The sequence below is a fragment of the Puma concolor genome, chromosome A2 (assembly GCF_028749965.1).
Source record: "Puma concolor isolate L17-30 chromosome A2, mPumCon1.1.hap2, whole genome shotgun sequence".
NCBI lineage: Eukaryota > Metazoa > Chordata > Mammalia > Carnivora > Felidae > Puma > Puma concolor.
Genome location: NC_141668.1, coordinates 91,511,393 through 91,527,253, shown reverse-complemented (window position 1 = coordinate 91,527,253; position 15,861 = coordinate 91,511,393). Strand labels below are relative to the sequence as shown.

General features: G+C 45.3%; 1 protein-coding gene and 1 long non-coding RNA gene across 7 annotated transcripts in view; one reads left to right on the top strand and one right to left on the bottom strand.

Annotated features, from left to right (window-relative positions):
* Positions 1-316: 316 nt before the first annotated feature.
* On the bottom strand, positions 317-14,617 carry LOC147583313 (uncharacterized). The gene is made up of 3 exons (XR_015248080.1): positions 14,143-14,617; positions 1,705-3,128; positions 317-1,470 (listed from the first exon to the last, which is right to left on the bottom strand). It is a non-coding gene; the product is annotated as an uncharacterized LOC147583313 (long non-coding RNA).
* A 241-nt stretch (positions 14,618-14,858) lies between these two features.
* Positions 14,859-15,861, top strand: part of ATXN7L1 (ataxin 7 like 1) — a 246,879-nt gene continuing 245,876 nt past the window's right edge. For all 6 annotated transcript variants that reach the window (XM_086696922.1, XM_086696924.1, XM_086696923.1 and 3 more), the window contains exons 1-2: positions 14,859-15,076; positions 15,597-15,665. In XM_086696922.1, coding sequence (XP_086553048.1) covers positions 14,896-15,076; positions 15,597-15,665 — 250 coding nt within the window. In that variant the 5' untranslated portion in view covers positions 14,859-14,895. The remainder of the gene's footprint in view (positions 15,077-15,596; positions 15,666-15,861) is intronic.

Sequence of the window (15,861 nt, the reverse complement as noted above, 5' to 3'; positions counted from 1 at the left end):
TATAATTTTATGTGGCATCCATATCTATATCTGTATATATGGAATGCTACTCTGAGTAAAGTCAGTTTGGAGACTGAGATTTGAAAGTACATAAATATATGACAGGGGCACCTGGGTGCCTCAGTCAGTTGAGTGCCCAACTCTAGATTTTGGCTCAGGTCATGATCTCATGGTTCATGAGTTCAATCCCTGTGTCGGGCTCTGCACTGACAGCATGCAGCCTGCTTGGGTTTCTGTCTCTCTCATTCTCTCTCTCAAAATAAATAAACTTAAAAAATATATATATATGTATACTTGTTTTACATTTATTTATATATATTTATATATATACTTATGATAGATAAACATATATAGTTATATATATATATCAAAATATTAAAATTTATTTCTATATTTGTGATAACTCATTTATGCTGATTGTTTTTCTTCTGGATGTTTTGTAAAAATTGCTTTGTATGCAAAGAGAAAAAAAATACAACCATTTGAAAAACACAGACTGCACTTGTGGGCAAATACCCTTGAGCTAGAAGCATCCCTTTTGGTCACTGAGGATTCACAGAGTAAGCAAAAGAAGTCCATGGTGAATCACTTAGAATTAGGATAGCCATATAATTTATCACCAAAACCAGGGCACTTTTGAATCTGAAAGGAGAAGCTATTAATAATTTTGTATAATCCAGGACTCCCCAGGCAAACGCAGCCATGTGGTCAAGGCTTAGACAGAAACTTAGAATAAAAAGTCTGTTTAACTTGCCTTTGAAAACAACCCACAGTTGGAGGATTAGGGTAAACCCCAAACACAGAGAGTTCCTTTTTATCAGTACAGTTGGGTGCAATTTCTAAACATGCCAACCAGATGGCTGAAGAATCTTGAAAAGTTCAAGTTTCTCACCTGATGAGCTCATTCAGATCAACAGAGCCCTAATTTTGGAGATTTGCTCTTGATAAAAAGTATTTCTCAAAGAAATATGCCACTTGCCTCAGAACATACAGTATTATACTCATGTTATCTCATACTGTAGATTTTAATCTTGGAAACATTGTGTAACACTTTTAAACCCTTCCTGATTCCAAATCCCCTTGTGATTTGCCTGTTTTCCACTGAGGGCTTTGTTTTATGGAATTATTGTCTATGTGACCTGAGGCTCTCACTTAAGGCCACTGTCCCCCACGCATACTCTGCACTAGCTATTCCTGTCCTTCCTCCCCGCCCCCCCCACCATCTTTCCCAGGGCCAGCTCAAATTTCTGCTCTGTCCCAAGCTTTCGCGGCCACAAGTAACCTGTCCTGCTCTGACACCTGCAACATCTATCATCTGCACATCGGAATAGCACCTTCTCACAGGCTATCCTGTTCTCCGATCATTGGTTGCACACATGTCTCCCTCAAACTAGACTAAGCTCCTCACAAAAGCTACCACTCACAGTCTATGCCACCTGGCACGGGGCCAGGCAAGGCCAGGCTGTCAACCTCTCTCTTTTTTTTTTTTTTTTTTCCAACGTTTATTTATTTTTGGGACAGAGAGAGACAGAGCATGAACGGGGGAGGGGCAGAGAGAGAGGGAGACACAGAATCCGAAACAGGCTCCAGGCTCTGAGCCATCAGCCCAGAGCCCGACGCGGGGCTCGAACTCCCGGACCGCGAGATCGTGACCTGGCTGAAGTTGGACGCTCAACCGACTGCGCCACCCAGGCGCCCCTCAACCTCTCTTATTCAAATCAGAAAATGAGGGTTGTGATTCCTTCAAATGCCCCACCTCCTACCCAAGCTTGAGTAATTACTAGGCATCATAAGAGACAATTTTTTTTTTTCTTGATCAGCCAGAGTCTCTGAATGCCAAGGTATTTGCATAGATGGAAAAAATTACAGCCTTCTCAATTGAGGCGACTGGTGAGGCCTTTTCCCCCTAAAAGCACCATCAATGGTACACACTAAAGATTCAGAACAAAGTTAGAACAATTCTGCTGGAGAGTAGTGTCTGTGTGAAAGATGGTTCCACAGCTACAAAGGACAAAAGCTCAGACAGGCTCTGTTAACACATGGGACACTATCACTCCCACCTTCCAATACTTTACTTAGATTTGATCTGCCCTGTGTGGGGCCTACATGGAGCTCATCAGCTGATCAATGCTCCAACATCTGCCCTCGCCTTCCTAAGAGTCCAGCACCTGCCATTCCGTGGCATCGATCACAAACTAGGCAACATATGTTGCTAAATCAATCATAGGTCAATCCCTAATTGAAACGACACTCTTTGCACCTCCTGCTGCCAAATTTATAAAGTGATACAACATGTCAATGTCTCCTCCTCCAAGCCAAGCTCAGGATGACTGACACCAGAACAGTAGTATGAACAACCAAATTTACACAGCAAGATCGTTTTATTTATTCCATCACACAAGGCACCGTGTTTCCCATACAAATCCCAGCTGAAACTGCTAACGTGTATAAAGAGTTATCAATAACTCTCCTTCTTTTCTCCTAGTCCATCTAGTGCCTTCGTGGGCATTAGGGGAAGGCCCACTTTCTTCAAGAAACTTTACTTCTATTTACAAAATAGTCTTATGGTCCTGATTTTGTTAGAACAAGCCATGTTCATGCCATCTGTCTAGAAAGTTGTCACGATAAATCTATGGTGTCTGTGCTGTGAATGGCACTCCCTTAACTGCGGCACAGTTTTACAGTGCACAACCTATGCACTGTTTGATAACTCTGGAATTTAAGAAACCAGGAGGGAACCATGTTTCATTTTACTTCTGCTCTCCGCTTCAATTTCATCATCTGTAAGTTGGGAATAATAAGGGCTATCTAGCATGGGTGCCTCGGCACTGATCAACTTTCCCATTAGAGTAGGTAAGCAATGGTCTGTAAAAGGATTCAGAGAGTAAGAAAGAGGTGACCGTATTACTTGATTATTGCGTAACAACCATAGCTATTTCCTTTGATTCTACAAATAGTATTCCTCCAATAACATAATTTGGCTTTCATCCATTGGAAGGAAAAAGACCCTTTTTCTTCATAGCGATGGATGACAGGTCTCCCAGCCCTGCCACACTCTGACTGGATGCCTGTGTGAGGAAAAAAAGCCCACGATGCAAAAAGGTTGCTGAGGGTTAGGTGTTCATTCTCTGGAAATGAAGAAGGAAAAAAAGGAAACCGGAAATTAGTTGTCCTACATCAGGGCTTCTGGATTCTATCACTGTCATTTTGGGCTAGATAAATCTTCCTGTGCATCTAATGGCAGGAATTTACAGCATCCCCGGCCTCTACCCACCAGATGCCAGGAGTACGCCCCCACCCCATCTTGACAACCAAAAAGGTCTCCAGACATTGCCAAATATCCTTGGAGTTTGGAGGGGAGGCAGCAAGACCATCCCTGGATGAGAAAACTGGCCTACAGGGAAATTTAAATTTATAGCCTTAGTATCCTTCTTGGGAAGTATTAATCTATGAACAAGATGGCCCCCAAGCAAGAGACACCTGGGCTCTACTCTACGTTCTTCAGTGATTGTCTTATGACCTTAAAGATACCAGTCTTCTATTTCCTGTCATATAAATATAACCCAAGGGCACCTGGGTAGCTCAGTTAAGCGTCCCAACTCTTGGATATGGCTCAGGTCATGGCTCACCATCCATAAGATCGAGCCCCACATTGGGCTCCAAGCTGACAGTGAGGAGCCTGCTTGGTAACCTCTCTCTCCCTCTCTCTTCCCCACTTGTGCTGTCTCTGTCTCTCAAAATAAATAATCTCTCTCTCTCTCTCTCTCTGTCTTTCCATATATATATATATATCCCAAACTCTGGCCTCACATTTTCAGGATTTCCTCCTTTTGAAGGTATTGGGCTGGGACTGAGAGAAAGGTGTTAGGGGCTACTGGGGGCTGCTCACAAGCTTAGGTATCCCCTGCTCACTTGGTGCCCAGCCGCCTCTTGGGGCTACAGGACTGCCATCTTCTCTTGAATAATGGTGCTGCTACCACACAGGGCTGGCAGGAAGTAGAGCTAGCAACTTTTTTTTTTTTAATGCTTATTTATTTTTTGAGAGAGTGCAAGTGGGGAAGGGGCAGAGAGAGGGGGACAGAAGATCCAAACCAGGCTCTGCACTGACCAGCTGTCAGCAAGCTGGATGTGGGGCTTGAACTCACCAACCGCGAGATCATGACCTGAGCTGAAGTCGGATGCTCAACAGACTGAGCCACCCATATGCCCCAAGGTAGCCACTTTCAACCCTACACCTATGGCTCCCATATAAGTGTAAGCCCCTAACTAGATTTCTCACAACACAGCTACCTAAGACCAGGTCATTTAAAACCTTGAGGGAAGCAAAAGAAAAGACAACACAGAAAACCTATGACTGGTTACTGAAGGATTCCAGACTCATAGCTAGATCATCCCAGAGAGGTTCCCCTGCTGGACACTGCCTGGCCCAGCTCCCAGCCAGCAAGAGGCTCTCACCTGCCTGCTCCCCAAACCTGGGGAGCTCAGCCCTGGTCGCAAGTCTGTTCCCTCCCTCTGCTCCAGCCTTCTGTGCCCATGGCTCCTTCTTGTTGCCTTGGGATGACTGACAGATGGGAATATCCCCAGAGAGTCTCAACCACTAACCACAGGGTTGGCCTTTTCACCCCTTTCTAGTAGGAAGAATAATCTCTCAACAATTCATTTTCCTGAGTCTAGATATTTGGTTTGGAAAATCACCTTGGGGGAAGCTTTCACCAGGAGTCCAAGCTGGCAATAGCCATTGGGCCCACCTCTATGGTACCCATGAAGTAGGCATGAGGTCAGGTTTCCAATGAACTTCCTAACATGGCCCAGTCTCCATCATGAGATGTCCTATGACAAATGGTGAACAATGACACCCGTAACATACTTCTCAGGAATAAAAAAATCCTTTTTAAGGGATAGAGTGTTACGGTCTGAACGATTGTGTTCCCCTCACAAATTCCTATGTTGAAATCCTACTCCTGAAGCTAATGGTGTCAGGAGGTAGGGCCTTTGGGGCTTGAAGGAAGATTAATCAGGTCGTGCAGGGGGGACCCTTATAAAAGAGACCCTAAAGAACTCCCTTAACCCTTCTACCACCATGAGGGCACATGGTAAAAAGGTGCCATCTACAAACCAAGAAACTGTGACTGAACTCTGAACTTTCCAGTACAACAGTCCTGGACTTCCAACCTTCAGAACTGTGAGAAATAAATTTCTGTTGTTTATGAGCCATTCGGTCTGGGGTAGTTTGTTCCAGCAACCCGAACAGACCAAGACAGCGTATTCTCAATCCATAGTAGAAAAGAAACATTTTTTTTTTTTCTAACACACAGCAAAACATGTAAAATAAGAGTAATTAAAACTGTGGAGCTGGTATGGAAAATTCAGGCCGAACAATGGAATAGAAAAGGGAGCTCAGAAACAGACTCATGTATTTGGGAAGTGAGTGTATGACTGATCTCTATGGAAAGTCTAAACTATTCAATATACGCCTGCAGAAAACTGGTAGCTGTTTGGAAAAAGCTCAAAAATAAAAATGTTTACCTCACATCATTAACCAAAAATATCTAAGAGCTAAAAGTGAAAACAAAGACCTGTAAAGCAGAAAGAAAAAATACAAGAAAATATTTTATGGCCTTAGGGGAAGAGAAGGTCTTCTTAAGCAAGACATAAAATGCAAAAGGCCTGAAGGAAAAGTCCAATACATCTGACTACAACCAAATGGAAAAAAAAAAAAAAATGCGCATAGAAAAGATGCCCCACATGAGGTTAAAAGGAGAAAAGCATCAAGCTGGAAAATTACATTATTTTCAAACAAACAAAATCTCTAAATCTAGAATGTAGACAGAATTCCTACAAATCAATAAAAGGATCTAAAAATACCAATAGCAAATCATCAAAAGATACTAACGGCAATTTACAGCGTGAAAATACAGTGGACATAAGAACGAATGCTCAAAAATATACCAGACATGAGGGAAATAGAAATTAAATAAGATTTTTTCAATCCTAATCTTGGCAAAATTAAAGTGTTTGAAAACGTTGAGCATGAATTAGGGCGTGAGGAAATGGGGGCATTCCTATGCTGCTAGTCAGAGCGTGAATCGATCAGCTACTTCAGAAGACAATTTGGCCAAACTGTGAAAATTTAAAATGCACATACCCAGTGATCATACTTTTGGGTAGAAAGACTTCTTCATGTGCCCAGGAAGCAGCTATAAAAATAAAGATGTTGACCACCCTATGTTTTTAAAACCAGAAACCTCAATGTCTATCACTAGGACGATAGGCAGACTCTGGAACATTTTGTGGAATATTATGCAGCAATTTAAAAGAATGAGGTATTTCCATATATAATAACATGCAATCGCATATGTGAAAAAAGAAAATTGCAGAAAAATATCCACAAAACAGTCTGTTGTCCCTGTCAATCTTGTTTATGCAAGGCTTCTTTCTCAACCAAGGTTAAAATATGTATTTCTACAAAATGACGTTGTTCATGTTTAAAAGAAAATAAGAATATACATGCAGCAATATCATCTATGCCTGTAATGATAAATATATACATAGGTAAATGTTTAGAAAATGGTATGAAAAGCTGCCCTCAGATTTGGGGGTAAGGGAGTGATCTGGGGGCAGGGTAGGGACCACGTTTGAAGCAAATACTCAAAGGGCATTTCCCCCTCATCACTACTGTTTTACTGTCTCCTGGGAACACACTCATTCATGTGTGATTTTTAGGATTCAGTATTAATTTTTTTTATAAAAGACAATAAATAAATTGGGGGGGGATAATTTGCAGAGACCCCACTCTGCTTACTATTAAGACAAGTATTTACACTGTCATGCAAAAACAGTTTTGCCTGCAACCACACTTTGGATTTTGCTGTTTCTTGAAATAACAGAAAAGTCTTGTAGGGCCCTCCCCAGAACAATAGGGACATGCATCTTGCCCTGAAGTCCCTGTCCAGTGAAGTTTCAGGCAGAAGTTTCTGACAGAAGTCTCCATCAGGTGATGCAGGACAGTAGCCCCATACAAAGGAAAAGGAGCTTTAATTTCCTTTTTTTCCCCCAATTTTAATTTAAATTCTAGTTAGTTAACATATAGTGTAATAGTGGTTTCAGCAATAGAATTTAGTGATTCATCACTTACATATAATACCTAGTACTCATCACAAGTGCCCTCCTTAATGCCCATCACCCATCTAGCTCTTCCCCCACCTCCCTCCCTCCATCAACCTGCAGTTTATTCTCTATAGTTAAGAGTCTCTTGTGGTTTGCTTCCCTCTCTCTTTTTTTTCCTTCCCAAATGCCACATATAAGTATTTGCCTCATATGGTATTTGTCTCTCTCTGACTTATTTCACTTAGCATAATACACTCTAGATCTGTCCACATCACTGCAAATGGCAAGATTTCATTCTTTTTGATGGCTGAGCAATAGTCCATTGTATATCTATACCACATCTTTTTTTTTAATTTTTTAATGTTTATTTATTTTTGACAGAGAGAGAGAGAGAGAGAGAGAGAGAGAGAGAGAGAGCGCGCATTAGCGGGGGAGGGGCAGAGAGAGAGGGAGACACAGAATCCGAAGCAGGCTCCAGCAGCCTCTGAGCTGTCAGCACAGAGCCCGACGCGGGGCTCGAACTCACAGACCGTGAGATCATGACCTGAGTGAAGTCGGACGCTTAACCGACTGAGCCACCCAGGCGCCCCTATACCACATCGCTTTTAACCATTCATCAGTTGATGGACATTTGGGCTCTTTCCATAGTTTGGCTGTTGTTGATAATGCTGCTATAAACATTGGGGTGCATATAACCCTTTGAATCTGTATTTTTGTATTCTTTGGGTAAATACCTTGTAGTGCAATTGCTGGGTCATAGGGTAATTCTGTTTTTAACCTCCTGAAGAACCTCCATACTGTTTTCAGAGTGGCTGCACCAGTTCACATTCCCACCAACAGTGTAAGAGGGTTCTCCTTTCTCCACAACCTCGCCAACATCTGTTGTTTCCTGCACTGTTAACTTTAGCCATTCTGACAGGTGTGAGGAGGTATCTCATCATGGTTTTGATTTGTATTTCCTTGATGACGAGTGATATTGAACATCTTTTTATGTGTCTGTTAGCCATCTGGATGCCTTCTTTGGAAAAATGTCTATTTATGTCTTCTGCCTATTTCTTCACTGGATTATTTGTTTTTTGGGTGTTGAGTTTGAAAGATTCTTTATAGATTTTGGATACTAACCCTTTTACCCCATATGTCATTTGCAAATATCTTCTCCCATTCTGTAGGCTGCCTTTTAGTTTTGTTGATTGTTTCCTTCTCTGTGCAGAAGCTTTTTATCTTGGTGAGGTCCCCATAGTTCATTTTTGCTTTTGTTTCCCTTGCCTCCGGAGACGTGTCTAGTAAGAAGTTGCTACTGCCGAGGTCAGACAGGTTGCTGCCTGTGTTCTCCTCTAGGATTTTGATGGTTTCCTGTCTCACATTCAGGTCTTTCATCCATTTTTAATTTATTTTTGCATATGGTGTAAGAAACTGGTCCAGTTTCATTCTTCTGCATGTTGTTGAAGAGGCTGTCGTTTTTCCATCAGATATTCTCTCCTGCTTTGTCAAAGATGAGTTGACCATATAGTTGTGGGTCCATTTCTGGGATCTCTATTCTGTTCCATTGATCTATGTGCCTGTTTGTATGCTGTCTCGATGACTACAGCTTTGTAATAGAGTTTGTAGTCCAAACTCCTGATGCCTCCAGCTTTGTGTTTCTTTTTCAAGGTGGCTGTGGAGTTTCCTTTCTAAGTAGAAGGATCGTCAGAAGCCCTCCTAGCATCAGGAGCCCTCCTGGCATCAGAGGGTGAGCCTGTTTCTGACTGGCAGCTGTTGTCTGCACAACGTAATAATGCAATAATTGCATTAATTGCAATAATGTCATATTGCAACTGAAGTAATAACCGTAGCAAACATTTACAATTGTCCTTTGTGTGCCAGGCCCCACGAGGGGGCTCAAGACCTGGCATCTCACGAGAGTCCTCACGACACTCTGAAGAAAAGAGCCTTGGTACCCATTTAATAGATGAGGAAACTGAGGTTGGGATGGATTAAGAAAGGTTCTCAAGCAAATGATTGAAGGGCAATTCTAATGCATACCTGCCCAACTGAAGCCAGTGCTCTGGCCTCCACCCTGCACTGCCTCCCCCACTATATTAGCTGGTGAGTTTGGAGGGGTGGACATGTGTCTTAAATTTTGATGTATTTCTATTTAGGTTAAGGGCCAAAAGTGAATTGTACAGGAGTGCTAAAGAGATGCTCTCTCTCCTCCTGTCTAACCCCTGAGAAAGAGAAACGGAGAGAGATGGGGCGGGTTCTGCCACACTGCGGGGAGCAAAGAGGCCTCCTCACCCTGCAACATCAGAGTGCTTCCAGGAAGCCCAAGGAGATCAAAGTCACAGATGAGTCTGCCTGGGGTGGCAAGGCAGCTTTACCTCCCCATAACACATTCCCCTTTTGGCCCTTCTGCCAAAGTCAGAATGCAAGTTGCATGTTTTTGTAGTTCTGTTTATTAATGGAGTCCATGTTTATTCAGAGCAGACGCATGGCTAGGGCCTTAGAGTGAAACCAATAACCCAAAGCCTGGAATGCCTATTTTCTTTCCCACTCCCATTGCTACTGGGGGTCTTTTATCCCAGTCCTCTTTGATCTAGCAACATGTGAGGGGCAGGGAAGAGGCAGGCAGCCTTGTCTAACAAGGCCAGGGAGTCCGCACACCTGCCCTCCAGATGCAGCCTGGAGCTCTTATAAAAGGTAACAACGTATGTAACAAATTTCCCCCCAATTACAATTCGGAGAGAGAGTGGGTGAGGGAAATAAATTTAGGGAGAAGAGTGGCAGATGGGATAGATGGATTCAATTAAGACAAAGAACATCAAACAATTCCAGGGATGCCTCCTGTTAATGGAATGTCATTTTCCCCTCGTCGCCTCCAGGGAGCTCCCAACATCGGTCTAGGTAGGAAGTAGGGTGCACGCACAGCGCCTCGACCCCAGCAGGAGCTTAATATCCTCAAATGAGAGAGCTAATATTACCCCTTCTCTTCTTTTCAGTAATGAGGGAAAACAACCCATGAATCAGACTAAGTGAATGCAGGCTGCGTATTAGATGCACATCTCTCCAGAACCAGGTGTTATTCAAATTAAATAGGTATTTTCCACTGTCATCTTTGTTGAAGTGATTTCTTTATTTGGTCTATGGAAGAGTCTCTTTTTCAATTAAACCCACCCCTGTTATTTTTCTAAGAAAGATAATAAAACAATAAAAATATTTACACCCCTTTTATCTTCCCAAACATTAACCATGAAGGGAGGAAGGTGTTACACCTTTGCTAGATGGTTTTATCACACAGATGTTACACTGATGTGCTTTAAATGACTTCTGCAGGTCAGTGTGAAGAATGTGTAAGATTCTTGTTGCCACTAACACGATTTGTAACTCTTTACCACCAAAAGGAATACAAGTCTGCAATAACTTTGCCATACGTATAGTTGATACATAAGTATAGACATGTATATAATACTATATATGCACCACGCTGACCCAAATACTACTCCCTACTGACCTCAGTTTTCACCTAAAGCCAAGTGTAAAAGTCCAGTGGTTTCATGAGCAACGCTTCCTTCATTCTCTGGCTCCCAGTGGTATAATTTAATTGACAGCCATGTTATCCAGTTACAAAGTCATAGGTGGGTTAGAGTTTCACAAAGTTGGTATTATTATCTCTATAGTCAGTGGAGAGACTGCGCAAGGCTGAGAGTGGAAACCGCAATTATGCTCCCGAAGTCTAACTGCAATAATGTATACCCATTCTGATGATCAGTTAAACAAGCAATGTATCCAATGTCTATTTCGTAGAGCTGCTAAACCACTTTTAGATTCCAGACCATACTTTCCTGTGTTACAAATGAAAATGCTCCCTGCTAGAAGGTGATGATATTTAGGCTGTCACACCAGCTTCAGGGTTCTGTGTAGAAGTAATTTCTACTTGAGAGGCTCAGCTGAGGGTGGGGGTGGGGGTGGGAGTAAACTAATGTTAAAATATCAAAGCACTGCCTTGTTTCTTCTTAGACTGAGGTGCCCTGACTCCTCCTGATGGTAAGCCACTTTTGGGTTTTTGAGTGGTTTAAAATGGTTCCTGGGAGGGGAGAAAGAATTTTCTGGAAGCTCCCAACCACTGGGCTTGAGTCCCTTCATCAATTTACCCTCCACACACCTCAAGGATGGACTGTAATGGCCATCAGTGTGGTAGCATTGCTCTCAGTGAAGATTTGTTTCCAACAGTTACATCATGACCTTGTTGTCATTGTACAATTCTTTCCATAAAGTAGTGATTGAGTTTAAATAAGAAAAACTTGGGGTGCCTGGGTGGCTCAGCTGGTGGAGCGCCCGACTCTTATTTTGGCTCAGGTCATGATCCCAGGGTCTTGGAATTGAGCCCTGCATCAGGCTCTGCACCGAGTGTGGAGCCTGCTAAAGATTCTCCCTCTCTCCCTACCCCCCCCCCCCCACCGTCCCTCCCCTGCTCATGCATGCTCTCTCTCAAATTAAAAATAAGTAAATAAATAAAATGAAAATAAAGAAATAGCCAAAACTTGAATACCCGGAGATAAAGGTAAATTACAAAATTCAGCATAGGAGACACTAGAGTAAACCAGTCCCACTAAGCTGGCAAGGATAACACTAAACACTTTATACCCAAACCGTTGTGTATGAGTTATGTATTGCTATGTAACAAGTTACCCCAGAACTTAACAACTTAAAACAACAAACACCAATTATCTCATAGTTTAAGGCAGTCAGGAACACAGGAACACAGGAACACAGACTTGACTGGGGGCCTCTGCCCCAAGGTCTCTCATGCGTGGGCAGGGCTGTGGTCTCATCTCAAGGCTTGACTAGAGAAAAATGTGTTCCCAAACTCACTCGACATGGCTATTGACAGGATTTAGTACCTCGTGGGCTGTTGGACCACGAGCCTCAGTTCCTCACTGACTGTTGGCCAGAGGCCTCCTTCAGTTCCCTGCCACATGTGCCTCCCCCTAGGGCACCTCACAAGATGGCAGTGGTCTTCCTTGGAGCCAGCCAGTGACAGCAGGAGTGAATAAGACAGAAGCCACAGTCATTTTGTAACGTAGCCTTGGAAGTGTCACGCTATATCCTATTTGTTTAGCTGCAAGTTACTAGGTCCGGCCCATGTGGAAGGGGAGGGGCTCACATGAGGGCATAGATACCAGGATGTGGGGATCACTGTGGTCATCTTAGAGGCTGCCTACTACATCTTCCCTTGCAAGCAGAATAGAGGAATAAATACAAAAATGGAAGGAAAATCAGAAGGCAGTAGGGGAAAGGAAAAATGTTCCAGGATCTAATTACTTATGCCTCTGTGCTCTCTCCCTCCCCAAATCCAGCCGTACAACATACCCTTGAATGAGGTGCCCTCTTCTCCACCTGCATGGGACCACCAAAGTTCCCCACACCATGAATATTGTAGCACTGCTTCTAACCTGCTTCCCTATCCAATATATCCGGGACACCACGGCCTTTCTAAGTCACACTTTCTACTTACCTTTACACTGCAGAAAGCCCCTTCAGTGGCTTCCCATTGTCAAAAAACAAAACAACAAACAAAAAAAAACCCCAAACTCCTTAGGCCACCATTCAGTGCCTTCCATAGTTTGAGCAGGCCTGACAATAATCCCAAACCCCCAACAATAACCCACCATCCCAGGTAAACTACCTTCAACCCCAAACACACCAAGCTTGTGCTCGGCTTGAAACATCTGTGACCATCGCTCTCCTTCCCTCGGCAAGACAAGCCTTCACCTATACCATGATAAATCCTCCCCAATGTCCAAGATGCACAGCAGATCCTATCTTCTCTGTGACACGTTTTCTGGTCATTCCAAACTAGATCTTAGTTCCTCCTATGAACAGGCACAGCTCTCAGAGGGCACACCATTCACTGCCTGGGCCTGTCACTGTACTTGTTTTTTTTTCCAAGTGGCGGATAAGTTTCACACCTTCCTTCTTCCACAGAGACCACCAGACTGCATCTCCACACTGGGCTAGGTCTCATTTGTCTTCCCCTGTTGAAAACACTAGTCCATGACAGGCAATATTTGTTGAAAAGGTGGATGGGTGGATGGATGGATGGATGGATGGATGGATGGATGGATGGATATTTGGAAGGATATGCCACAGTGTCTAGCATATACTAGGTCCATAATTAATAAATATTTGTTAATAGTACAAACCCTTACAAAGAGAATTCTCCACTCATTGGCATCTTCGCCATTTAGTGGTTCCTATGTAGAAACCCTTCCAAAGACAGCAGAGGAAAATCAAACTTGTCTGGATCTGACAAAACATAAGCCCATTCATACAAATATCACAACTGGAGACCAATCCACAGCTCCTCCTTCATGGCCCATCCTAACCCTGGGTTTGCCAAGTGCAGGGGCACTGGATGGCATAGCCAGGGCAGAACTCCATCTGTGCAGAGCAACTTCCAATAAGTGTGCCTCCCCCATGAGGCAGAAGCAGAGTAGTAAGAACTAAAAGGGTACTGGGGAAAATGAAAAATATGTCAATTGTGAGGGAGTGTCCATCTATTTTAGGTAAGTCCTAGTAAACGAAAGGATTCAAAGAGAGAAAGAGAGAGATACCAGAAGACCTTTTAAGGCCTTTGTTGCCTTACCCCTAGGGGGAAAAGGGGAAATCTCAATTAAAGCATCAAACATCCCAAATCCAGAGGAAATCTAACGCTTCCTTTCTAGCTGGCCAGAGTTAAGCCCGGACTGAATTCTCCCAGGAGTCGGGTTCCTGGCCATAGGTTGCAGGCGCTAATCCGGGCCACCCTGGAACCACCACCGTGGGGAGCGCTGGAAATTGCTCCAGGGGCTTGGCCCTGGAAGCATCGTTTTCCGAGAGAAGTGAATGTGCTCTCCCGCTATCCTGATCCTGGAGCAAGGTCTACGCAGTGGTTTCCCCGAGCGCCCGAGACACGCATCGCGCAGGGAATCTGGGGGCACTGCGGCCCTGAGTTTTGAGCTTTGCACGTCCCGCAGCCTCACTGAGATGGGTAGGCAACTGCCCTCGCCCCAAACTCACCTGCTTTATAGAACCACTTCCATCTACCCATTGATGTCAGCTCCCAAAGGCATCCCCGGAATCCTCCACGGTCCAAGGTCCACCGAGACAGAGAAGAAAGGGTGAAGGGAGCGGTGGCTGGGAGGAGAGGTCACCAGGGTCCCCTCCCTGGATTTGGGATGCTCGTCGGGGGGCAGGGGGGAACACCTGCGCGGCTCCTCCCCTCTCGGTCGCTGGGGCGCCTCACGGTGGACCACAGGGAGCCGGCGAGGGAAGGACACGCTGGAAGGACTGCATGCAAAAACTTTCCGTCTTCTGGCGGCCACTCCGCAGGAAAGACCACCCCGCCTACGGCCCCGGGTCTTGCCTCTCCCGGCTCGCACCCCCGCCCCGCTCGCCCCGGCCCCTCCGATCCGGGCTCCGGACGCCGGGCGCAGGCGGTGGCGGCGGCGGTGGCGCCGCAGCAGCTCGGCGCCCGCGCGCGCTGCAGCCTCGGGCCCCGGCACGCGGCGCTGGCCCGGCGCGCGGCCCCTCCCCCGGCGGGCGGGCCTGCAGGCGGCGGGCGGGCGGGCGCGCGGCGAGCTGCAGGCGCCTCTCTGCTGCCTCTGGCGGCCGCGCACCGCCCGGCCGAGCCCTGCCGGCCCCGGGCGCCGAGCGCCGGCTCCGGCTCCTCCCCCTCGCTCGCTCTCCCCTCCTCCGCCGCCTCTCCGCTCCCTCCTCCCGTCCCTCCCTCCCTCCCCCTTTCAGAGCACTCAATGTCGGAACGTTCCGAAGATGACGTCGGAGCGTTCTCGAATCCCGTGTCTCTCGGCTGCTGCTGCCGAAGGAACAGGGAAAAAGCAACAAGAAGGAAGAGCAATGGCGACACTGGATCGCAAAGTGCCCAGTCCGGAGGCGTTTCTGGGCAAACCCTGGTCCTCCTGGATCGACGCCGCCAAATTACACTGCTCCGACAGTAAGAACCCCACCGCCTCCTCCTCCTTTTATTATCCTGTAACCTTTCCATTCACCTAGAGCCACTGGGAAAAAGTGTGTGTGTGAGAGAGAGAGTGGCCCCCGGTGTCCTCCATGCTTCTCCCTCTCTCTCTAAATAAATACACACAGAGACAGATCATCAATGCACAGAGAGAGGCCCTGCTGCCAGGGCTGTCTGTCTGTCTGTCTGTGCCCGGCTCCCCGTGGCAGCCCGCGGGGTGGGCTTTCACAGCCCCACGGTGTATCTGTTTAAAAGGCTACTCTGTTGCTGGTTGCATAGTTTTTTTTTGGTACCTATCTGGGCCAGGTAGATGGCAATCCGGACTTGGGAGAAAATGTTGCATTGTCAGTTTTTGAAAGATTTTCATGTACAGTATTTATATCGATCTGTTTGCAAATAAACACTCTCCCTGCCCCCCTTGACTTTGGCTTTTTCCCCCCTTTTTGATCTTTTTTTTTTTCTTTCCTCATTCTCTTTTCCTTTTCTTTTTCATCTGCAGATGTAGATTTAGAAGAGGCTGGAAAAGAGGGTGGAAAAAGCAGGGAGGTTATGAGGCTTAATAAAGAAGGTAAGTGGAGCTACTGGCATTTTAGTGTTAGCATGTGTGGCACAATCTTCACAGGATTTCGACTATAATGTGAATTGTTCTGCTGGGTACAGAGTGACTAAGGCTTGTCAAAAATCGAGCACGCCCAGGTGACTACTGCTTCATGTTAACTTCTTTCAAAGTATAAATACAACTGGGGGGGGCAGGGGGGAGACTG